Consider the following 24,380-nt stretch of genomic DNA (forward strand, 5'->3'; position numbering starts at 1 on the left):
CTGAGTCAGCGTATACGTCGAAGTTATTGTCTGAGGCTACCCGGAACATATCCCAGTCCACGTGATCGAAGCAATCTTGAAGCATGGGATCCGATTGGTCAGACCAGCGTTGGATAGACCTAAGCACGGGTGCTTCCTGCTTTAGTTCCTGCCTATAGGAGGGGAGGGGATTTGCCAAAAGTAGGGCGGGGGAGGGCCTTGTATGCATCGCGGAAGTTAGAGAAGCAGTGGTCGAGTGTGTTACTCGCTCGTGTACTGCAATTGATATGCTGATAGAATTTAGGTATTGTTCTCAGATTAGCTTTGTTAAAATCCCCAGCTACAATAAATGCAGCCTCAGAATATATGGTTTCCAGTTTGCATAAAGTCCAGTGAAGTTCCTTGACGGCCGTCTTGGTATCCGCTTGCGGGGGGATATACACGGCTGTGACGATAACCGAGGAGAGTTCTCTTGGGAGATAATACGGTCGGCATTTGATTTGTAAGGAATTCTATGTCAGGTGAACAAAAGGACTTGAGTTCTTGTATGTTGTTACAATTACACCATGAGTCGTTAATTATGAAACATACACCCCCGCCCTTCTTCTTACCAGAAGGGCGGGGTAATGCACTGAAAATCCCGTTGGCTGTACGGACTCCGACAGTATGTCCCCAGCTAGCCATGTCACCCGTGAAACAGAGTATGTTACAATCCCGGATATCTCTTTGGAAAGCAACTCTTGCCATAATTTCGTCTAGTTTGTTAACTAGGGACTGGACATTAGCTAGTAATATACTCGGAAGCGGTGGGTGGTGTGCGCGCATCCAAAGCCTCACTAGAAGACCGCTCCTGCACCCTCTCCTCTGACGGTGTTGTTTTGGGTCGGCCTCTGGAATCAGTTCAAATATCCTGGGATCTGCTTTGGGAAAGTCGTATTCCTGGTTGTAGTGCTGGTTGTGCTGGTAAGTTGACGTCTCTCTGATATCCAATAGTTCTTCCCGGCTGTATGTAATAACACTTAAAGTTTTCTGGGCCAACAATGTAAAAAATAATACATTTAAAAAAAATACTCCACAGTTTCCTAAGGACTTGAAGTGAAGCTGCCATCTCTCTCGGCGCCATCTTGTAATGTAAAGCACATTAAACCCGCGCGTTTGTCAAAAAGGGCTTGACAGCATTCCGGGCCTAAACTGCCGCAGGCAAAGGTGATAGTGCCAAGGTAGAACAGGTTTTCGGATCCTTTGGTTTCAAGTCAAATACCGCAGCTTCAATTCAAACATAACGAGACAAAATCCAACATGCTACCCAAACAGGAATATTTACAATGGCAAACAATTCCAAGACGCTGAGTAAGATGTTCCCTGTTGTTTCAGTGAGACCTTTAAACACTTCTGAAAGGATGGAGAAGAATGACGTGAAGATCATCAACCAGGGTCTGGAGGACGAGATGGTGAGTGACTGAACAAACACCATATCATGCATGCCTGTCCAAAGACCATAACTCCGTCAAGAGCCAAGATCCTACCCCTAGGGCCCAGCTAGGGTTTTTATGTAGATCAGAGATGACTGGATACTACGTGTAAGCATATATAGTGAAAGACCATCTAGGCTTAGCCTTGTGTATATACCATACTGATTACCGCTGCGCTAGCATAGCCTAGCAGGTGGCGTGATATAGCTAGCTAATATTGATCTAATACTTCCTTAGATTTGGGTATGTCATTTTAGGTGAAAATTGAAAAGGGGCGGGTCCTTTAAGAAGTGCCTGGGGTAGGGGCTAGAGTAGCTGAGCTTCCATCCAAGAGGTGTTACAGACAAATGTTGCTCTCTGACCCAACATGTGCCACAATCTCATTGTGTGTCTGTAGGAGGTGTGGGGTTACCGGCCGTGCCCCTGGAAGATGGTTCTGGTGGCCGTTGGGGCGGTGTGCACCGGGGGGCTGCTGCTTCTGGTGCTCTATTGGCTGCCTGAGTGGGGAGTGAGAGGGACCTGCACACGGACCCCCTTCATCAGGGAGGCCCAGACACTGCTGCTAAGATCCACGGTACACTAATCTTACTCACCAAAGATAACCTTTCACTGGGTGATTTGAAAAGTCCTAGTCAATCGTTCCATAATATAATAAAACTTTTCGCAAAAATGTTTATCTTTAATTTACAATCAGTAGAAAATATTAGAATAGAAAGGTTCATAACTTTTGTGAAACATCACAGCACAGATGAAAAATATATAGCAAATAGAAATCCAATGTGGATGGTGTTAGATGAGATGGATGAGATGGATTGAATGGAGCTGAAGGGTGGGACTAATAACAAGATAACACATGTAAAATATACTGTGTCTGTAAAAATGTTGTGAAATATAGCACAGTTAAAAAGATATAGCAAATACAACTGGATGAACATCAGAAATAGAGGAAGGCCAGAACTAAAAACAAACAAAATATAACTACTGTAAAATAGATTGTGTCCGTAAAATGTATATAGTACGTATAAAGCTGGAAGCGGAAGCCTAAGGGTTGTTGTTTACTCCAATTAGGGGAGGGGTGGTAGGGTTTGAGGGAAATTATAAAATAAAATATATTTTAAAAATATATGTATGTATGCATGTTTATATATATATATATGTATGTATGTGAGTATGTATGTATGTATGTATGTATGTACACTACTGTTCAAAAGTTTGGGGTCCTTGTTTTTGAAAGAAAGCACTTTTTTTTTTGTCCATTAAAATAACATCAAATTGATCAGAAATACAGTGTAGACATTGTTAATGTTGTAAATGACTATTGTAGCTGGAAACGGCTGATGTTTTATGGAATATCTACATAGTTGTACAGAGGCCCATTATCAGCAACCATCACTCCTGTGTTCCAATGGCACGTTGTGTTAGCTAATCCAAGTTTATAATTTTAAAAGGCTAATTGATCATTAAAAACCCTTTTGCAGTTATGTTTGCACAGCTGAAAACAGTTGTCCTGATTTAAAGAAGCAATACAACTGGCCTTCTTTAGAGTAGTTGAGTATCTGGAGCATCAGCATTTGTGGGTTCGATTACAGGCTCAAAATGGCCAGAAACAAAGACCTTTCTTCTTAAACTCGTCAGTCTATTCTTGTTCTGAGAAATGAAGGCTATTCCATGTGAGAAATGGCCAAGAAACTGAAGATGAACAAGAATAGACTGAGTTTTAGAAGAAAGTTATTTGTTTCTGGCCATTTTGAGCCTGTAATCGAACCCACAAATGCTGATGCTCCAGATACTGGGGTATATATATACCCCATAAATATATGGGAGATTGGAAATTATGCAGACAATTACATTGATGGAAGCTACAATCTATCCGCAATATTAAAGCTGATCTACCCCCCCCCCCCAAAAAAATAAAAAATAAACTACTCTGCCCTAACAGTAAAGATAACATTGGCTTGAGACTACATTACAAATTGTAATTTACAATAACCATTTCTCTACTGAAGAGTCAGTCTGCTTAATCACTAATATCACTGTCTTACAGCATCAAATGGATGGTATTCACATCCTCCCCAAGCTCGAAGTCCATGTGCTGTGCGCAATTTATCCTGGGGACAATGTTAACTGGATGACTTGACATTGGTTCAATTCTAACAGGACGAGTTTAGGAGGTGGTTCCGGGCCAAGGTACATGTGATGCTAGCCCCTGGAAAGAGACCCTTTGACGGTGTCGATCTCCTAAGCCCTCTGCACATACCTAATGGGGACAGTATACACTCCTTCAGTGCCCTCCAAGATGAACATCAGGGAAAATACATCCATATCCAGCCAGTTCAGGTAAGGCAATGGCCTCTGATATTCATTAACAAACACTGTCCCAGTTGTCTTGAATGGCTCTCTCCCTTCATGTCCTTTCCTTCAAGACAACTGATGGGTGAAATTTACAGATCAGTGGTCCTGGAGGAAAGGACACAAGGGAAGGAAGGTATCCAAGATTATTGAGACGCATGAAGTGATGGATACAGATCCAAAGCCCTCTCAGTTGATTTCTGAACATTGCTTGGTTTTCTGACTACATCTCTCTTTCTATCAGGTTTGCTACTTCACCCACCACAGCACAAAATACTACTGGAATGATCTGCTTCAGAATTTTGAAGTGTTTAAGTAAGAGCCCTATTGCAAAATCACATTACGTAAGACTTCAGTAACCCCCATACATGTGTAATTGTCCAGCTACTTTTAAAACATGGACATTCTCTATCATCCTTATATGAAAGGTGGTAAGTATACAGTATTACCATGGAGGTGACTGTGTGTGCTGCTCTTCTAGAGGTTTGGAGGATGTCAGGGTGACTTGTTCCAGCATCCACACTGACCACAGCTCTGGTCTCAGCAAACTACTTCAGGACTACAGGTAGCCTACATTACCCACAACTCTCTACTTCCATACACAGTACATAAGAAGAGACCAGTGGGAGGAGCTATAGGAGGACATGCTCATTGTAATGGCCAAAATGGCATGAAAGGAATGGAGTCAAACGTGGTTTCCATATGTTTGTGTTTAATACCTTTCCATTTATTCCATTCCAGCCATTACAATGAGCCCCTTCCTCCTATAGCTCCTCCCACCAGCCTCCTCTGCTGTACCTCTACCTTACACATAGGCATAATCATCCCTGTTCCTACAGGCACTATTACACACACCACCTGTTCTTGAATCTCATTGGGGCCAACGCCTCTTTTGAATGTTGGAATTTATCTCTGAATGTACAGCTAAGACTGGCTAGTCGGCACAAGCATACAGTGCATACCGGTATTTGAACACTTTGGCCCTTTGGCGTGTGAGAAAGCTGGCAAAAATGCTAATGGTTTCTAATCCGGTTTCAACAGGAGACTGTTCTTTGAAGTGAATGAGATAGCAGTTAGGGTGCCATCTGTGTTCAAGCTACTCATAAAAGAGGTAGGTTACTGGATACATCTTCTCTCACACAACAACAAGTATGACCTGGAGTTTTTCTTGATCAGCTGATCTGGAAAAACCCTGGAGCCTATTTATAGTCTTCAACTAGGCCCCAGAGTTTTTACGGGTCAGGTCACATGGCTAGGAATAACTACTGTACCTTAGAGCAGTGGTTCCCAACTCCAGTCCTCGAGTACACCCAACAGCACACATATTTGTGTTGTAGCCCCCGGACAAACGTACCTGATTCAACTCATTGAGGGCCTGAAGATTTGTTGACAAGTTGAATCAGGTGTGCTTGTCCGGGGCTACAATAAAAATATGTACTGTTGGGGATACCCAAGGACCGGAGTTGGGAACCACTGCCTTAGAGTAAACGCTGCTTATTTTCCAATGACTCATCTGATAATAACAATCCATTAAATAACAATAAAACAATCATAAATTTGACAATAAAGCTGCATAGGATGAAACTAGCTCAATAATTTCCCACTTTTTTCCCATATTAATTCTTTCATCCTCAGGTCCTGAATCCGTTCTACATATTCCAGCTCTTCAGCGTGATTCTGTGGAGCATTGAACAGTATTACTACTACGCCGCTGCCATAGTCTTCATGTCTGTCATATCCATAGCTACCTCGCTGTACACCGTCAAGAAGGTGGGTGATCGTCCTAGACTAAGCACTTCCTCATGTAGCGGAAGTGGCAGCCATGTTGCCTTTCAATCTGAGTTATCGAAGTTAAATGTTACTCATTCCTTGGCATTGACAGAATAGTTATTATTGTGGGGGGGGCGCTAGCGTTAACTTCAAATCTCCCTACCATCATATAGGAGAAGGGTTGAATCCTAAGCAACCTGCCTACACATAGTTTGAAGTACAATACCAACATAGCTACTGTAGTAGGTCAAAGCTGTGAGCTGGAAAGCCTTGGTAGAGCATGGGTCGAATAGGCATTGTGGTGCTCATGAATTTCATTTTTTCGGGTTCAAACCAATTCTCACTTAAAACATATTTTTTTTGTTTTTAATAGATTACTTCTGTGTTGTTTAGCTTATGTTTATTTTAATGGATTCTCTTTTTCTCTGCTTACAGCAATACATCATGCTGCATGACATGGTGGCGACCCACAGTATTGTACGTGTCTCAGTGTGCAGAGGGACGCTCGGTATGTAACAGGCCTGATAAGACTGGCTCTATAGAGATGAATGTAGTGTATTCATTATTATTCATCTACAATTGCATTTTATTAGTGGCTTCCTCCTTTCCATTGTTTCGGTTACACTTTTGAAGTATTACATTGATTATGTGTATTTGATAATGGTTGACAATGTGTACTTGATAATGGTATAATTTCATCCTACATCTTTTATTACATATTTGTATTTATTTATTTATTTTAAATTGTTGATTGTGAAGGAAAAACAAGTCCTCCTTCTGGACTATGCTGCTTGTTATGGGTTCGTCATCTGACCAGAGGGGTATACTACAAACCAGATCAAGGAGTTAGCCAGCTAACTTGCCTAAATGTATTTAAATAACTTTTTTATTTATTTAGTTTAGCTTTCTTAATGAAACAGAAAATCCATAGTTATTTCTGGTTGTTTATCACAGTTAGCTGGCTGCTGCTTTGTAGTATACCCCTGTGGTGTTGTGTTGAACACAGATGTCGAGGAGGCCATGTCCACAGAGCTGGTCCCTGGTGATGTCATCGTCATCCCGGCCAATGGAATGATCATGCCCTGTGACGCCGTGTTGGTTCATGGAAACTGCATCGTCAACGAGAGCATGCTGACAGGTGACTATAAAATGTTCTTCCTTTAATTTGAACACTATGGGCCAGGATTAAGCCTTGTCCTGGACTAAAAAACATGCTCAATGGGAAAACTAATTTGAAAGTGCTTTTTCGGTTCAGGACTAGCTTTAATCTGGGACCGGAAAACAGGCCCCATATGCTATAATAAAAGCTGCTATAGTTCCATTGTAGTGTAATCAGGTTATGTGTACCTATAATATTTAAAGAGTCGTTCTATTGGTCCTCTCCAGGTGAGAGTGTGCCTGTCACCAAGACCAGCCTACCCAGCTCAGGAGAAGATGGGGCTGGCCTCTATAGCATAGAGGAACACAAGAGACACACGCTGTTCTGTGGCACTCACGTCATTCAGACCCGCTTCTACACCGGGGAACTGGTCAAGGCCGTGGTGGTCAGGACTGGTGAGACCACTTATTGTTTCCAGTCTTCTGTTATGGAGCTGTTTTTCATTGACCTTAATACACCTAATACACATTTATTACCTATTATAAACTGAGTGGTTCGAGCCCTGAATACTGATTGGCTGACAGCCGTGGTATATCAGACCGTATATCACAGGTATGACAAAACATTTTTTGCTGCTCCAATTACGTTGGTAACCAGTTTATAATAGCAATAAGGCACCTATGGGGTATGTGGTATATGGCCAATACACCAGGGCTAAGGGCTGTATCCAGGCACTCCACGTTGCGTCATGCTTAAGAACAGCCCTTAGTTGTGGTATATTGGTCATATACCACACACCCCCCATACATTATTGCTTAAATATACCATATGTGTATTAGTGCATGGGCCTCAGACTCTAGGTTAACTGACCTATACAGGGCTATAAAGTTGTTATAGGTCTAGCTCAAAGTGTTTGTGTGCATTCAGTTTTAAACCAACCTTCCCAGAATACAACAGTGGAGAGAGACATGGTGAGGATGGGCTCCCAGCTTCCACCGGGATGTGAGATAAATGTACTCAATTAAAGGGTTAATAGGGCCCTCTGTAGCTCATCAATTCAAATGCTATTTAGGTTATTTCCAATATTTGTTGTCTGTCAGGTTTCAGCACAGAGAAGGGCCAGCTGGTGCGCTCCATCCTGTACCCCAAGCCCACTGACTTCAAGCTGTACAGAGATGCCTATCTCTTCCTGCTCTGTCTGGTGGGAGTGGCCGGCATTGGCTTCATCTACACGATCGTCCTCAGCATCATAAACCAGGTACTGCACTTTGCAGTTTGTCTGTTCAGGCATTGAAAACGGTATGCATTTGTGTACTGCTTTTTTCGCTAGTACTCAAAGAGCATTACACCTACCCACTCCACAATCAATGTGTAGTATCCATCCTGTGTTTTTGGCTTAGTATTAAATGAGTGAAAATAGTCCTCTGACAATGTATGAATTTACCATTATTTAAACATGCATGGCCCATTTCCAACCAATTCTCTTTTTTGGAAGAATATGACCGTCTCATAGTAAAATAGAAAATATCAGTATGGAGACAGTTAAGTCCAGCAATAGTGTTGTTTCCCTATGTCTGCAGTTTGTCAATTTCATTGAGTATTTTCCATGTCCAGGTTCCAGCCAAACTTATTAGAAGGTTCTTCTCTTCGAACAGGTTCCAGCCAAAACCATAGTGGTTGAATCTCTGGACATTATCACCATCACGGTGCCCCCGGCGCTGCCTGCAGCCATGACAGCTGGCATCGTCTATGCCCAGCGCCGGCTGAAACGTGTGGGTATCTTCTGCATCAGCCCCCAGAGGATCAACATCTGTGGCCAACTCAACCTCGTCTGCTTCGACAAGGTACCCACTATACCTCGTCTGCTTCGACAAGGTACCCACTATGCCACGTAAACACAAACTATCAAACTTCATGCCAAGTATCAGGCTGTTATAATCACTATCGAAACATTTTGCTCTATCTAGTAGTATGTTTTTGTAAAACTATGATTCTGTGATTTTAAATGAAAGTATTCAGAAATCTTTAGCTAGCACACAGGTACCAAATGCTGACAGTTGTATAATGAAGCTACAGTATATTTCTGTGTAACTGTCCGGCTCCTCACACAGACTGGTACTCTCACTGAAGATGGTTTGGACCTTTGGGGGATCCAGAGAGTTGAAAATGGCAGGTGAGAATGAGAGGGATATGAGGTGTCCATGTTTCTCATCGTGGCCACTATGGCTAAGGAGAGATGTTCTCTTCTACCATGTATCAGTTATCTACTGTCTCTCACCCCTCCATTGTTATGGGGAAGTCAGTGGATGAATACCACAGCTCCTTTGTTTCCCCCAGTCCTTTCTCTGTGACCCCATTAGTCCCCTCGTGAAACCCCCAGTACGTTAAAGGGGCAATCAGCAGTTGAAACGATAACAAAGCCCACCACTGTTTTGGTAAAAAGCTGAGGGGTGGGGCTGGAGAAATGTAACCAATTTCAAATTCATAGACAGAGATATGGATGCAAGGGCTGACCATCCATGATATCAAAAATGATAGTTCTAACCATGTTTTGAGGCTATACAGTGTTTATTTACATTTACTTTGTTTTATAAACATTGGAGTTAAACAAGCTTATATTTTGGTTTCTGATGGGGTACGGCAGTTGAACTAATAAGCTCATGAGGTATTTATAAGTTAAATTCCTCAACACTCAATGGGTACATATTAATTTGTAGGGCCAAAAATGGATGTAGCAATTTGCAGATTGTCCTTTTTAAAGGGATAGTTACACATTTACATAATGTTGTAGTTACCTTTTTAAAGCTATTCAATCAGAAACCCACAATTTACACGCGTTTACTTAGCTGCAGCCCCCTGTGGGTGAAAAACACAAAATTGGTCTTAGATCAGCTTTCAATCTACTTCTTTCTCTCAGTTTCTCTCCCCCAGAGGATGACCCAGCCAATGAGACCCTAGTCAGGTCCTCGTTTGTGTCTTGCATGGCCACTTGCCACTCTCTGACCAAGCTAGAGGGAGAACTCTCCGGAGACCCACTGGACCTCAAGATGTTCAACGCTACAGGCTGGGTCAGTCGGTCGCAATGCTGTCTTGATGTGGTCGCAATGTTTTTATCCGACTCTGTCTCTGTTCCTGTGTGGATATTGTAACCTACAGTAGTTTCTGTTATATACTGGAGAAAATTATAAACACAACATGTAAAGTGTTGGTTTCATGAGCTGAAATAAAAGATCCCAGAAATGTTCCATATGCACAAAAAGCTTATTACTCTCAAATGTTGTGCACAAATTAGTTTACATCCCTGTTCGTGAGCATTTCTCCTTTGCCAAGACAATCCATCCACCTGACAGATGTGGTGTAATGCAGACACTGGGAGTCAGGAAGCAAGTACAGGGGGTGAATTTAATAATACAAAAAACATGGAACAATACAAAACAAGAGTAGCGTCTGAACATGAGAAACATAACTAATACTCCCTGGGGAATGAACCAAAGGGAGTGACAGATATAGGGGAGGTTATCATAGAAGTGATGGAGTCCAGGTGAGTGGAGTCCAGGGGCGCGTAACTATGGTGGCAGGTGTGCGTGATAATAAGTAAACTGGTGACAACGAGCGCCAGAGAGGGGGAACGGGAGTATACGTAACATTTCAAGAAGCTGATTAAACAGCATGATCATTACACAGGTGCACCTCGTGTTGGAGGCAATAAAAGGCCACTCTAAAATGTGCAGTTTTGTCACACAACACAACGCCACTAATGTCTCAAGTTTTTAGGGAGCGTGCAATTGGCATGCTGACTGCAGGAATATCCACCAGACCTCTTGCCAGATAATTGAATGTTAATTTCTCTACCATAAGCCGCCTCCAACGTCGTTTTAGAGAATTTGGCAGTACGTCCAACCGGCCTCTCAAACCCAGACCACGTTTAGCCACGCCAGCCCAGGACCTCCACATCCGGCTTCTTTACCTGTAACATAGTCTGAGACCAGCCACCCGGACAGGTGATGAAACTGGGTTTGCACAATCGAAGGATTTCTGCACAAACTGTCAGAAACTGTGTCGGGGAAGCTTATCTGTGTGCTCGTCGTCCTCAACAGGGTCTTGACCTGACTGCGTCGTAACCGACTTCAGTGGGCAAATGCTCACCTTCAGTGGCCACTGACACTCTGGAGAAGTGTGCTTTTCACGGATGAATCCCGGTTTCAACTGTACTGGGTAGATGGCAGACAGCGTGTATGGCATCGTGTGGGCGAGCGGTTTTCTGATGTCAACGTTGTGAACAGAGCGCCCCATGGTGGCGGTGGGGTTATGCTATGGGCAGGCATAAGCTACAGACAATGAACACAATTGCATTTTATTGATGTCAATTTGAATGCACAGAGATACTGTGATGAGATCCTGAGGCCCATTGTTGTGCCTTTCATCCGCCACCATCACCTCATGTTTCAGCATGATAATGCACAGCCCCATGTCGCAAGGATCTGTACACAATTCCTGGAAGTGAAAATGTCCCAGTTCTTCCATGGCCTGCATACTCCCCAGACATGTCACCCATTGAGTATGTTTGGGGATGCTCTGGATCGACGTGTACGACAGCGTGATCCAGTTCCCACCAATATCCAGCAACTTTGCACAGCCATTGAAGAGGAGTGGGACAACATTCCACAGGCCACAATCAACAGCCTGATCAACTCTATGTGAAGGAGATGTGTTGTGCTGCATTAGGCAAATAAATGGTGGTCACACCAGATACTGACTGGTTTTCTGATCCACGCCCATACCTTTTTTTTAAGTATCTGTGACCAACAGATGCGTATCTGAATTCCCAGTCATGTGAAATCCATAGATTAGGCCCTAATGTATTTATTTCAATTGACCGATTTCTTTATATGAACTGTAACTCAATAAAATCGTTGAAATTGTTGCATGTTGTGTTTTATATTGTTATTCAGTGTAGTTTGTAGATAGCCAAGTCAATGGGATTCCAATGAAGAGTTGTGGAGAAAGAGTTGTAGAGGCTCCAAGACAATATTGGAATGATAATCTCTCCTACACTTGTTCAGTTTAGTTATGCTAACAATGCTACACGCTAACTGCATTTCTGTAATAATACTGTAGCAATGTGTTACACATACTGGTAATACACAGGAAATGGAAATGTTCAAACTTGTATATGTACTGTTGCTGACTGAAACATGCTCTGACACATTCTTCATATCTTTGTATGTCATGACTACAACACAAAACACATTGACAGATAGTGGCAGCAGTGGGATTCTTTCTGTTAGAGCTATGGTAACAGAATAGCTGGAAGATGCTACATTTAAAAAATATATATTTTACCTTTATTTAACTAGGCAAGTCAGTTAATAAGAACTAATTCTTATTTTCAATGATGGCCTAGGAACAGTGGGTTAACTGCCTTGTTCAGGGGCAGAACGACAGATTTTGACCTTGTCAGCTCAGGGATTCGATCTTGCAACCTTCCGGTTTCTAGTCCAACGCTCTAACCACTAGGCTATCTGCAACCCCGACATGCTAACATAAGCACAAAATTCCTACGACTGGTGCCAAGACTGTTTCTACATTCAGCAATGTTACATCGTTGCCTTGGCAAGATGGCAGACTGGCCCCCGGGTTACCCGTCTAAATCATGTTTAGCCTGTCAGAAGGGGCTGCCAGGTTTCAAATGGGTCACTAATGTTGTTTAACACCAATGTTTGTAATGTTCAGATTCTAGAGGAGCCAACAGAGGAAGAAACAGCCCTACACAATCCCATAATGCCCACCGTGGTGCGGCCACCCAAACAGGTGCTCCCAGAGGTCAACCAGGAAGTCAATCTAGCACAGAACATGGTACAGTATCCATAGTATGCTCTCTCCTACCTCGCTACATCTCAATATCTGGTAGATATACCTTAACTATGTTCTTTAACCCTTCTTTTCTCCTTTGTGTTTTTAGGAGCTGTCTGAGCTGACGGTAAGTAGTGTGAGAGCTTTTTCAAATGCATCTTTCTTTCCTTCCTTGAATATTGATTTGTATGTGAATGGATTTGTTTATGAATGTGAAAAGTTGAACGGTTGAATGGATTTTGTTTGACCTTGTGCCGGCGGTCTCTCAGTTGTCCTATGAGATTGGGATCGTCCGGCAGTTTCCATTCTCGTCAGCTCTACAGAGGATGAGTGTGGTGGTCCGGAAGCTGGGGGAGAAGCGCATGGACGCCTACCTCAAGGGGGCGCCAGAGGTTGTGGCCAGCCTCTGCGCAGAGGACACAAGTTAGTTAGACCTTTATTCAGTCTTACCAGGCAGCAGCTTGCCAGAACATGTGCTTCTATTCCAGTACCCCACCTGTATGTGCACTGTCAAGACAGGCCTACGCATTTACATGAACATGCTTGCAGGTTAATAGACTATAACACAATTCATTATTATTTTCTCTTACTCTAGTACCAGAGAGCTTCACAGAGACCCTGGAGTCTTACACCAGGCAGGGATTCAGAGTCATAGCCTTGGCCCATCGCCAGCTGGAGGCCAAACTCTCCTGGCACAAGGTCCAGAACCTCAACAGGTAGTACAGTGTGCTTAATACAATGTGCCGAGTAGAATCACAGGAGTGAGAACTGACTTATTTATTGTTAGAAGATTCAAGACATTTGAATGTGTGAATTTGTGAACTTCCCCTTTCACAAATAGTCTAACTTTTTTATTTGCTGGATTATGTGGGCTAAATTCCGATTCTTTAATAAATTAATCTGTTTTCCATACCTGTCAGAGATCTCATAGAGACCAATATGGAGTTCCTTGGGCTCATAATCATGCAAAACAAGCTAAAGGAAGAGACTGCTGGGGTTTTAAAAGACCTACGACGTGCAAACATCCGCACTGTGATGGTTACAGGTGAATAAGCCAATCGTATACAGTCTTCATCTACAATACAAAATGTTGTCAGAATTCTGGGAGATTGTTTAGGTTTGCTAGTGCCTTTTTGTACTGTAGCATGTACCAATCTTACCAATATTCAATACCATAGTCCCACCAGCACTTTACACTGAAGTAACCATCAGTACTGCAAAGCCATATAAATTGCTATTATGTCATTTGGAATGACTAAGCTAACTACGACTAGCTGCCACACCTACACTGATATCAATGAAAATGTAGAGTGTCTTACATTTTAAATCTTACATTTTGCATTTTACATTTTACATGTTAGTCATTTAACTTGTTTTGCATCTTGTTGTCATCTCTCTCTGTCTGACTGTAGGCGATAATATGCTAACCGCTATATCAGTAGCCAGAGACTGTGGGATGATAACCCCTCATGAGAGGGTCATCGTAGCAGACGCCACACCTCCCAAAGACATCCAGCCTGCTACGATCAATTGGCACTACACAGAGAACCACGCCACCAGCAAAGACAACCGTGTTGAGGTGAGGGGAAAAACGTAATTAAAAGATATGGATTGATATTAAACTATTCTATAAAGACAGGATATGAGTTAATTAAGCAAGTCTCACTTGGAAACAAGATCTTTATATTTAAAAAGTACTCCCTGGATGAATAACGCAGTATGTGTAAATTCAGTATATTGTAGCCTAAGGACACAGTTTCTCTTTTCCTCATTGATGTTGTTGCAACTGATGATCCATCATGGCCGTTCATGTCCCCCTTTTCTCTATTGTTCCCCAGTCAGTGGAAATCAGCCTTGAGGATGTGGGCCATGTGGCTTATGGTGAGCAGTACAAGCAGCAGGAGCAGGGCTACCACTTTGCCATGAGTGGCAGGTCCTTTGCTGTCATCACCGAACACTTCCCTGACCTAGTCCAAAAGGTCAGTGCCAAACTCCATCACTCTGTTCAGACAATAGAAGTGAAATGACTGTAGGATGACAGGTGTACTAAATTGCTACATTCCAGTGTTCAGTGCCTCCCTTAACTGAGCTGGGTTTGTAATACCTAGATCACAGGTGTCAAACTCATTCCACGGGGGGCCGAGTGTCTGCGGGTTTTCGCTCCTCCCTTGTACTTGATTGATGAATTAACATCACTAATTAGTTAGGAACTCCCCACACCTGGTTGTCTAGGGCTTTATTGAAAGGAAAAACCAAAAACCTGCAGACACTAGGCCCTCCGTGGAATGAGTTTGACACCCCTGACCTAGATGGTAAACCCTTACGGACATCATGGCTGTGTTTACACAGGCAGCCGAATTCAGATATTTTTCCACTCATTGGTCTTTTGACCAATCAGATCAGCTCTTTTGCCAATAAATGGGCAAAAGATCAGAATTGGGCTACATGTGTAAACGCAGCTTTAGTCACACTAATATAGCGTTATTTGATGCTAGTGTTATGTTCTGTCTGTCCACTGGGTGGTGCTGTAGCTGGCACTGCGTGCCACAATATTCGCCCGCATGGCTCCTGACCAGAAGACTCAGCTGGTAGAGGTCCTACAGAGTGTGGAGTGAGTCTCCTCTTCAGCACTATCCCCTACGAGCACAAGACGTTCAAAATAGTTTTTTTGGGGGATGAAAATACGTCCTTTTGGAATCACGTCTTGTGCTTACTGGGAAACTACATTATGCTAAATTTCTGTCATCCAGCGAAGTAATATGTTGACCACTTGGCTTTAATTTCCGCCTCTTTTTTTGCTTTCTTTGCAGCTATACTGTAGGGATGTGTGGTGATGGTGCCAATGACTGTGGCGTAAGTATGGGGTTGTCATTTTTATGTGTAATACTGTTCTGGAGAGATGTACAGAGTGTTTTTCATCTCATAATATAAAAGCATGTTTTACTGCAATTAATGTGGTCCTTTGTAGCTCAGTTGATAGAGCATGGCGCTTGCAACACCAGGATAGTGGGTTCGATTCCCGGAACCATCCTTACGTAAAATGTATGCACACATGACTGTAAGTTGTTTTGGATAGGAGCAGCTGCTAAATGGCATATACTACTGTAAAGAATGCTTGAATGGGGCAGATTAGTGTTGCTATCAGACCATAGGATCAGCTGTTTTCAAACTGTACACAGCTCAAGCAGTATGACATTGGTCAGTAGATTCCATAAGGGGACAGTATTCTCATGACGCCACTATTAGGAACAGACGTCTCTTTCCTGTAATGCCGCCCTCTTATAACTCTGCTATAAAATTTATTTTACCAGACAGGCTATTACCTTTCACCTAGCCTCCATGGGAATTAAACCCACAACCAATGTTCCAAGCAATTATTTGGAGCACATTGAGTGACCTCCTCCCTCTGCTATCTCCAGGCCCTAAAGAGAGCTCACAGTGGGATCTCTCTGTCAGAGTTGGAGGCCTCAGTCGCCTCCCCCTTCACCTCCTCCACCGCCAACATCTCCTGTGTGCCCAACCTCATTAGGTACTGTAGCATCAATCAGATGTTTTTTATAAAGCCCTTTTTACGTCATCAGTTGTCACAGTGCTTTACAGATACCAAGCCTAAAACCCCAAAGAGCAAGCAATGCAAAGGCAAAAGCACAGTGGCCAGGGACAACTCCCTTGAAGGCAGGAATCTTGGAATAAACCTATAGAGGAACTAGCATCCCTTTTCATCAACAATGTCAAATGTCTCTTTATTATACAGTTGTTATAAATTACTTGGCACAAGTACCAGTCAAATGTCTATCTGTGGAATAAAATGTATCTGTTGAAGTATTTGAAGTGCTGTATGAAAGTAGTCTCAGAGTTGCCAGGCTGAATGATGGCCTGTTGTTTCTCCACAGAGAGGGGCGAGCTGCTCTCATCACCTCCTTCTGTGTGTTCAAGTTCATGGCCCTGTACAGCATCATCCAATACCTCAGTGTCACGCTCCTCTACTCTGTGAGTACTGGTCCCAGATCAGTTTAGCTACTAAGCTCAAATGACAAACATGATAACGGCTGGTTTGAGATAAGTGTAGCTGCTATGATCAACTGACGAATATGGTAATGACTGGTTTGAGATCAGTTTTAAGGGGTTGTGTCTCCATGTTCTAGATCCTCAGCAACCTGGGAGACTTCCAGTTCCTCTTCATTGACGTTGCTATCATTCTGATCATTGCCTTCACAAGTGAGTAATAGAAACCTGTCTCCAGAATGTTTATCCGGCATTACTTGAGTTGAGTATCCAAACAGACATTGATAGTTTCTTTACGGGGCCTCAAATATTCACATCCTAATTGCTGTATCAGTGCTGTATCACTGAAATTAATGACTAAAATTGATTTAAAAAATGTTCTGCCATTTATTGATTTCCTATTGTTCATTATTTATTGTAAGTGAGTCTGAACCCAGCGTGGAAGGTTCTGGTGGCGCGGCGCCCCCCGTCCAGTCTAATCTCAGGCCCTCTGCTGTTCTCCGTGCTGACCCAGATCCTCACCTGTCTGGCCTTCCAGGTCCTGGCCTTCGTCTGGGTCCGGGGCCAGAGCTGGTACGAGAAATGGACGCCCCTCTCAGAGTGAGTACTGCACTGCCTGGGCTGTGGGGGAAGGAATCTGGGACACCTATTTGGCTATTTATGACCCCAAAAGTTATCTGATGGTCCAAAAGGTAATCTGGACCATATATATGATCCAAAATATTATCTGATGGTCCAACAAAATGATCAGGGATACCCCTATTGATTATCCAAAATATTTATCTGATTGTCCAAAAAGTGATCTGAGACACTTACTGTATATGGAAGGTCCAAAAAAGAATTGTTGGACACGACCTCAGATGGTCCAACAACCCAATCCAGAAGTCCAAGAAAGTTATTTGGGGGTCTAAGGGATTGATAAGGGGTACTCCACCAGTCCACCTAGGAAGTCCATCCAAAGGTCAATAGACCCTTAGACTTTTGCTCTGGACCACAGTTGCGATCTTGGCATATCTTGGAAACAATCTGAGGTACAATAGCTGGCCCATGTAATTATGTCCAAGAAAGTTATCTTCATGCTAACTCAAGTTTCTCTTCAACAGTGCCTGTAATGTTTCCAGTGCCAATCTCACCCATGGTCCCAACATAACGTTACATGTCGACCACAAGAACATCAAGAACTATGAGAACACTACACTCTTCTACGTCTCCTCCTTCCAGTACCTGGCAGTGGCCATCATCTTCTCCAAGGGAAAACCGTTCAGACAGCCAAGCTATAAAAACTGTAAGCTCCACTTGTGTATTGTCAACTGTGTTTAACTCCACAGTAACAGCAGATTTAAGATGCTAATGTTAATGTTTGACATAGAACTAACATTTGCTATGAAGCTATGGCTTACTGTATTGATTTGTCAATCTGGGCTTTAATTCTAGTCATTTCAGAAAGTAAACCAAATTAAATTTTCATTTCCAAATGTTCCTCATTGAAAAGCATTGAAGAGAATTGGAATTGGAATTTCAGTGTACTTCCAGAATTGACTGGAATTTAAATGGAATTGACCCTGACTCCGATCAAATTAAATTGTCCATATGAGCAGCAAAATGGCCTAGTTACTGGTGACCTCATTTTGTTTGAACCAATGTCATAGGGCCGTTCATGCTATCCTGTATGGCTCTGTACATATTCCTCTTCATGATCATGCTGTATCCTGTTCCTGCCATCGACAATTTCCTGGAGGTGAGTGAGACAAAATGTCCGACCCAAAATGGCTGCCGTTGCCTGGCATGATGTGGTGTAGTGTATGCTTTGCCTTGTGACGCTTTTGTCTTGAGACTAGCTAACCCCATCCCATTGCGCTCTTTCCCCGTAGATTGTGTGTGTTCCCCATGAATGGCGCATAACAGTGGTCATCATTGTCCTAGTGAACGCTGCTGTGTCTTTCCTATTGGAGGTACAGTATGCTATAGGGAACTTCATGTGTATTCACCCTACAAACTGTCTCTACAGGATTCAGCTTGTTGAGAATCTTGCATGTAGACATTTGTGATTATTAAATGACACCAATCCAATCAATTGATACAATCCCTCAATAATCAAATATAACAACCACATTGAATCCATATTTCTTAAATAATGTGTGTTTTTATTTTTGACTGTTGTTCTGAGTGACATCCTTGTCTTTGCTCGTAACCTGATCATCACCCCCTAATTATGGACGATCAGCAGCCATTTTGTTTTCACTCCTGCCCAATGAAATCTTCCTTAGACTTTGGTCCTTGACATCATCTTATGGAAGCTGGTGTTCAGTCGAGACAAGCAGGGGGGCAGCGATGGCATGGCCGTCACCTCCGCTACTCTCACACCTCAGGTTGGGAATGTTTAGGCTTTGCGTACTTATTTAGTTCTCTTTCACTTTGTAGATCTAGTAGTTGTTCCTCCCTTTATCTCCCACTATGACCCATAGTAGTTGTCCCTCCCTTTACCCCCCCCCCCCACTATGACCCATAGTAGTTGTCTCTCCCTTTACCCCCCCCCCCCCCCCTATGACCCATAGTAGTTGTCCTTCACTACCCCCCCATGCATGCACAATGTTGATACATTGATCCTTGCTCTGGCTTCTGAGGGGCTTGATATTCAATTCATTTGTTTTGTCTTTTTTCTGATTGAATAAGCTGAGAAATAAGTGAGATTTAAATGACTAAGAATGATAGATGCACCGATATGGAAATATTCAGTTCTAGAACCATTATTTTATGGGCTGTGATAGACATGACCAATATTTTAAAAACTGCTTTGCAGAAATATCTGCAAATCTTCTCAAGCACGCCTTGAGTTTAAGTGGCAGATAATTTTGGAAATAAAATATAATCTTAATATCAGGTATGAAAGATATTGATATTGATACCGATATCATGTTTTTAGCAATTATTGTCCTATACAGATATTTAGTCTAATATACAGTGCATTTGGAAAGTATTCAGACACCTTGACTTTTTCCACATTTTGTTACGTTACAGCCTTATTCTAAAATGGATTAAATAAAACATTTTCCTCATCAATTTACACACAATATCCCATAATGACAAAGCGAAAACAGGCTTTTAGAAATGTTTGCTAATTTATAAAAAAATAAAAAAAACGGCAATACCTTATTTACATAATTATTCAGACCCTTTGCTGTGAGACTTGAAATTGAGCTCCGGTGCCTCCTGTTTCCATTGATCATCCTTGAGATGTTTACCTGTGGTAAATTCAATTGATTGGACATGATTTGGAAAGGTACACACCTGTCTATATAAGGTCCAACAGTTGTCAGATCAAAAAACAAGCAGTGAGGTCGAAGGAATTGTCCGTATAGCTCCGAGACAGGATTGTTTCAAGGCACTGATCTGGAGAAAGGTAGCAAAACATTTCTGCAGCATTAAAGGTCCCCAAGAACACGGTGGCCTCCATCATTCTTAAATGGAAGAAGTTTGGAACCACCAAGACCCTTCCTAGAGCTGGCCGCCCAGCCAAACTGAGCAATCGGGGGAGAAGGGCATTGGTCAGGGAGATAACCAAGAACCCGATGGTCTCTCTGACAGAGCTCCAGAGTTCCTCCGTGAAGATTGGAGAACCTTCCAGAAAGTCAACCATCTCTGCCGCACTCCACCAATTAGGCCTTTATGGTAGAGTGGCCAGACGGAAGCCACTCCTCAGTAAAAGTCACATAACAGCCCACTTGGAGTTTGCCAAAAGGCACCTAAAGACTCTCAGACCACGAGAAACAAGATTCTCTGGTCTGATGAAACCAAGATTGAACTCTTTGGCCTGAATGCCAAGCGTCACGTCTGGAAGAAACCTGGCACCATCCCTACGGTGAAGCGTGGTGGTGGCAGCATCATGCTGTGGGGATGTTATTCAGCGGCATGGACTGTCAGGATCAAGTGAAAGATGACCGGAGCAAAGTACAGAGAGATCCCTGATGAAAACCTGCTCCAGAGCGCTCAGGACCTCAGACTGGGGCAAAGGTTCACCTTCCAACAAGACAACAATCCTAAGCACACAGCCAAGGCAACGCAGAAGTTGCTTTGTGACAAGTCTCTGAATGTCCTTGAGTGGCCCAGCCAGAGCCCGGACTTGAACCTGATTGAACATCTCTGGAGAGACCTGAAAATAGCTGGGCAGCAACACTCCCCATCCAACCTGACAGAGCTTTTTATTTATTTAGTCAGTTAAGAACAAATTCTTATTTACAATGACGGCCTAGGAACAGTGGGTTTAACTGCCTTGTTCAGCTCGGGGATCTAGCAACCTTTCGGTTACTGGCCAAACGCTCTAACCACTAGACTACCTGCCACCCCAGCTTGAGAGGATCTGCAAAGAAGAATGGGAGAAACGCCCCAAATACAGGTGTGACAAGCTTATAGCGTCATACCCAAAAACACTCAAGGCTGTAATCGCTGCCAAAGGTGCTTCAACAAAGTACTGAGTAAAGGGTCTGAATACTTATGTAAATGTGATATTTAATTTTTTTTAAATAAATCTTCTAAAAATCTGTTTTTGCTTTGTCATTATGGGGTATTGTGTGTAGATTGATGAGGGGGGGGGGGAACTATTTAATCAATTTTAGAATAAGGCTGTAACGTAACAAAATGTGGAAAAAGTCAGGGTCTGAATACTTACAAAATGCTCTGTATCATACATTATTACTAGGAATAAAAATACTTTCTGTAGCATTTGAAAAGCAACCAGTGGCGTACCACACACCACCGCAAGGTTGCCCCCCCCCCCCCCCCCCCCCAGAACCCTGGGGGTCTCCAATCCCCCTCCCCAGAAAGCATATGAACAGGTCATAAGCCAAAGCAAAAATTTTGAGAATTACAGGACATTTGCTGTAAAAATGCAAAATTCTCTCAGCTTCATTGCAAAATGTGTAGAATAGCATGCTATTAACTATAAAACTGCGCATTTTTTTGTCTCTGCCCCATGCCAATATGTGTAGAATTGCTGGAAATTAGCCTTGAAGCAGCAACATTTTCTCTTAGCCTTATTGCAAAATGTGTAAAATAACATGAGATTAGCAACATGTGTAGAATTGTACGCCACTAAAGGCAACTTTGGTCTATGCTGATACTGGGTGATTCCTCACGAAACTAGGGGGAAAAGACCATGATTTGGGGGATTTTTACTACATGTAATCCATAGAAGGGTCGTTTTGGAGGAAGGATTGTTGACATATATTTGACATTTGTATCTTAAAGCGTAATTGAGCTGTAGCTGAGCAGTTACGTTCTATTTTGGCCTTTTTGTTCAACAGCTGCGCCATACTGCCATCTATCTGCCGTCCAGGGAACAATATATATATATTCAATAAACTAAGGAGTACCACTGCTCTAAGTTATGGCCCATTTTATACAGAGAAATTGGCATAGTAGGCGATCTAACCAATCACAGCCCTCCTTTTACTTGCATCATTGCACATCCTGCAAATCACCAGCAGAGGGCGACCATTTAGAATCCATTTTCACATTCACTCTGTTGGCAACGCTAACAAATTGGATCATAACACTAAAAGTAGCTCGAACCACCCAGTATATATTTTTTAAATATTAAAGTTGATATTTTTTCAAATTCATGAATGTATGTAATGAATTGTTATTAAAAACAAAATACTACTCATATTACATAGCAAGTGGTAAAGCTTCATATGACACCCATTATTTGCTTTGTAGCCCCTACAGATGAAACATTATGGAGTCTTAAAGGAGGCCTGGGTAATGCTGAAATGTCATAATTATTCCAACTTCAGTTAATTATTTCTCAATCATGCTTTAAGATACAAATGTCAAATAGACAGTGGGGTTTGAAAATATTGACACTCTTGATAAAGATGAACAATAATGACTATAAAATAAGTCATTCAAACCTCTCACAAATCCCAATAACGGGAGGTTAGCGTGTCTTGGGGGTATGATCTTTGACCCTCTAACTTTCTCACTGATCATTATTCACAATTAATTCAGATGCATCCACATTAATGTAGAAGTGTTTAGAAACATATTCTTGTATTGTCATTTTGACTCCAAAATGACACAATACATTATTTACCATTCATTTCTATTGGGCACAAAATAATCTGCAACACTACCAAAACAAACTGCAAATGCATCCTACACATTTGTAGAGTCACAAGCTTGATGTAGTCATTGCATGCTAGGAATATGGGACCAAATACTTAACTTTTGACTACTTTATTTATTAGAATCTTTAGGGGTGTTAATAATTTTGACCCCCTACCTTTTAGGGAGAAAAAAAATATTTCTCTGAGCAGTTGTATAATTTCCCAATTTTTTTGGAACATACAATATAGCTCAGTATTTGAATAATGTATTTCATACAGTCATTATTGCTCATCTTTATCAAGGGTGTCAATAATTTCACACCCCACTGTGTCAAATCCTTCCTCCAAAGGACCTTTCTATGTAGTCAATTTCGTGAAAATCCCCCAAACCAAGTCTTTTTTTCTAGTTTGGTGAGGAATCACCCTACTGTGGTCTATGCTGCTTTCTTGTTTGATTTGTGTATGTACTATTTCTAGTCTGCTAATGAGCATTGGTGCACGGCGTTCCTCTCCTGGCTGTTCTATCGGAAGGGGAAGACCCCCAGAGTGCGCTACATGCAAGTCGCCCAGGAGCTGCAGGAGGACCCCAACTGGCCCCCCAAACCTGCTACCGTCACCTACACCACCAGCACCCCCCTCCACACTGTCAGCATGTGACACATGGCCACACCCACATATAGCTGCAACATTTTTTTATATAACTAGGCAAGTCAGTTAATAGCAAATTCTTATTTACAATGATGGCCTACACCAGCCAAAGCCGCCATATGGTACTCTTGATCATGGCCAGTTGTGATACAGCCCGGGATCGAACCAGGGTCTCTAGTGATGCCACTAGCACTGAGATGCAGTGTCTTAGACTGCTGTGCCACATGGGAGGCATACAGTATCCAGTCTAGAACCTTCCATTCCCTGGACCACTGACTGGTTTATAACCAGTATCAAGTATAGAACATTCCTTTTCCTGGACAAGTAGGGCTGTGATGATACCAGTATCGCAATATTTTTCCATGGCAAAAATGAAAACATGAAGCAGACCAAACTCTTAGGTATTTTAAAAACCTGCTGTAAGTAAAATATTGTGTGCAATAGGCAGGTTTGTTGTTGAGTAACAAAACGGACGCGTGCGTAACTATGGGGGAAAACAGACAGGTTGGCTTAGATTGTTGACAACATGTCAACTATATTTATTCTCCAATGTTTATTGAAAACCAAAATCCATTTGCACAATGAGCACTTGTCTCTCAAATACATCGTAACAGTTGTTAGCTAGCTAGCGAATTTGAGCCATATTAGCATTGACATGAAATCAGTCAAAACACCTCAAAACAAGACATGGTATCAAGAAGATGAAACTAGCTGAAATCAGTCACTTGCGATTCCCCACATGGCAGTTTCTTGTCATTGTTGGTATCTATCTGGCCATCCAGAATCACAACAACTCAGACTGCTGCCCCATTTGAAGAGTGCACATCATTTTCATGACATTGTCAGCTAACCGATCTATAGCTAGGAAAATAAATAATTGTGACTCCAACATAAGGGCTGTTTTCCTAAAGAAGTTAAATCTGCTTCGTTTTTCCTTTACAAGATAATAACAAGTATCGCAATACTGATATCGTCCCGGCCCTAGTTTATAAACAATATCAAGTCTAGAACCTTCCATTGCCTGGACAACTGACCTGGTTTATAACCAATATCGAGTCTAGAACCTTCCATTGCCTGGACAACTGACCTAGTTTATAACCA

At 42.3% G+C, this 24,380-nt stretch overlaps 1 protein-coding gene across 1 annotated transcript in view; it reads left to right on the forward strand.

Annotated features, from left to right (window-relative positions):
- LOC120020551 (probable cation-transporting ATPase 13A3) overlaps positions 1 to 23,884 on the forward strand; it is a 34,433-nt gene extending 10,549 nt beyond the window's left edge. Inside the window, exons 2-32 of the mRNA XM_038964259.1 lie at positions 1,354 to 1,430; positions 1,849 to 2,025; positions 3,609 to 3,788; positions 4,045 to 4,115; positions 4,282 to 4,365; positions 4,842 to 4,911; positions 5,436 to 5,570; positions 6,006 to 6,078; positions 6,577 to 6,708; positions 6,957 to 7,124; positions 7,770 to 7,927; positions 8,325 to 8,513; positions 8,781 to 8,842; positions 9,587 to 9,737; positions 12,403 to 12,525; positions 12,632 to 12,649; positions 12,792 to 12,945; positions 13,118 to 13,238; positions 13,443 to 13,567; positions 13,935 to 14,101; positions 14,361 to 14,501; positions 15,054 to 15,133; positions 15,333 to 15,375; positions 15,942 to 16,051; positions 16,416 to 16,512; positions 16,668 to 16,740; positions 16,950 to 17,127; positions 17,631 to 17,812; positions 18,177 to 18,265; positions 18,399 to 18,479; positions 23,109 to 23,884. Coding sequence (XP_038820187.1) covers positions 1,380 to 1,430; positions 1,849 to 2,025; positions 3,609 to 3,788; positions 4,045 to 4,115; positions 4,282 to 4,365; positions 4,842 to 4,911; positions 5,436 to 5,570; positions 6,006 to 6,078; positions 6,577 to 6,708; positions 6,957 to 7,124; positions 7,770 to 7,927; positions 8,325 to 8,513; positions 8,781 to 8,842; positions 9,587 to 9,737; positions 12,403 to 12,525; positions 12,632 to 12,649; positions 12,792 to 12,945; positions 13,118 to 13,238; positions 13,443 to 13,567; positions 13,935 to 14,101; positions 14,361 to 14,501; positions 15,054 to 15,133; positions 15,333 to 15,375; positions 15,942 to 16,051; positions 16,416 to 16,512; positions 16,668 to 16,740; positions 16,950 to 17,127; positions 17,631 to 17,812; positions 18,177 to 18,265; positions 18,399 to 18,479; positions 23,109 to 23,288 — 3,663 coding nt within the window. The 5' untranslated portion in view covers positions 1,354 to 1,379 and the 3' untranslated portion in view covers positions 23,289 to 23,884. The remainder of the gene's footprint in view (positions 1 to 1,353; positions 1,431 to 1,848; positions 2,026 to 3,608; positions 3,789 to 4,044; positions 4,116 to 4,281; positions 4,366 to 4,841; positions 4,912 to 5,435; positions 5,571 to 6,005; positions 6,079 to 6,576; positions 6,709 to 6,956; positions 7,125 to 7,769; positions 7,928 to 8,324; positions 8,514 to 8,780; positions 8,843 to 9,586; positions 9,738 to 12,402; positions 12,526 to 12,631; positions 12,650 to 12,791; positions 12,946 to 13,117; positions 13,239 to 13,442; positions 13,568 to 13,934; positions 14,102 to 14,360; positions 14,502 to 15,053; positions 15,134 to 15,332; positions 15,376 to 15,941; positions 16,052 to 16,415; positions 16,513 to 16,667; positions 16,741 to 16,949; positions 17,128 to 17,630; positions 17,813 to 18,176; positions 18,266 to 18,398; positions 18,480 to 23,108) is intronic.
- Positions 23,885 to 24,380: the final 496 nt, after the last annotated feature.

Source organism: Salvelinus namaycush, chromosome 25 (assembly GCF_016432855.1).
Source record: "Salvelinus namaycush isolate Seneca chromosome 25, SaNama_1.0, whole genome shotgun sequence".
Lineage (NCBI taxonomy): Eukaryota > Metazoa > Chordata > Actinopteri > Salmoniformes > Salmonidae > Salvelinus > Salvelinus namaycush.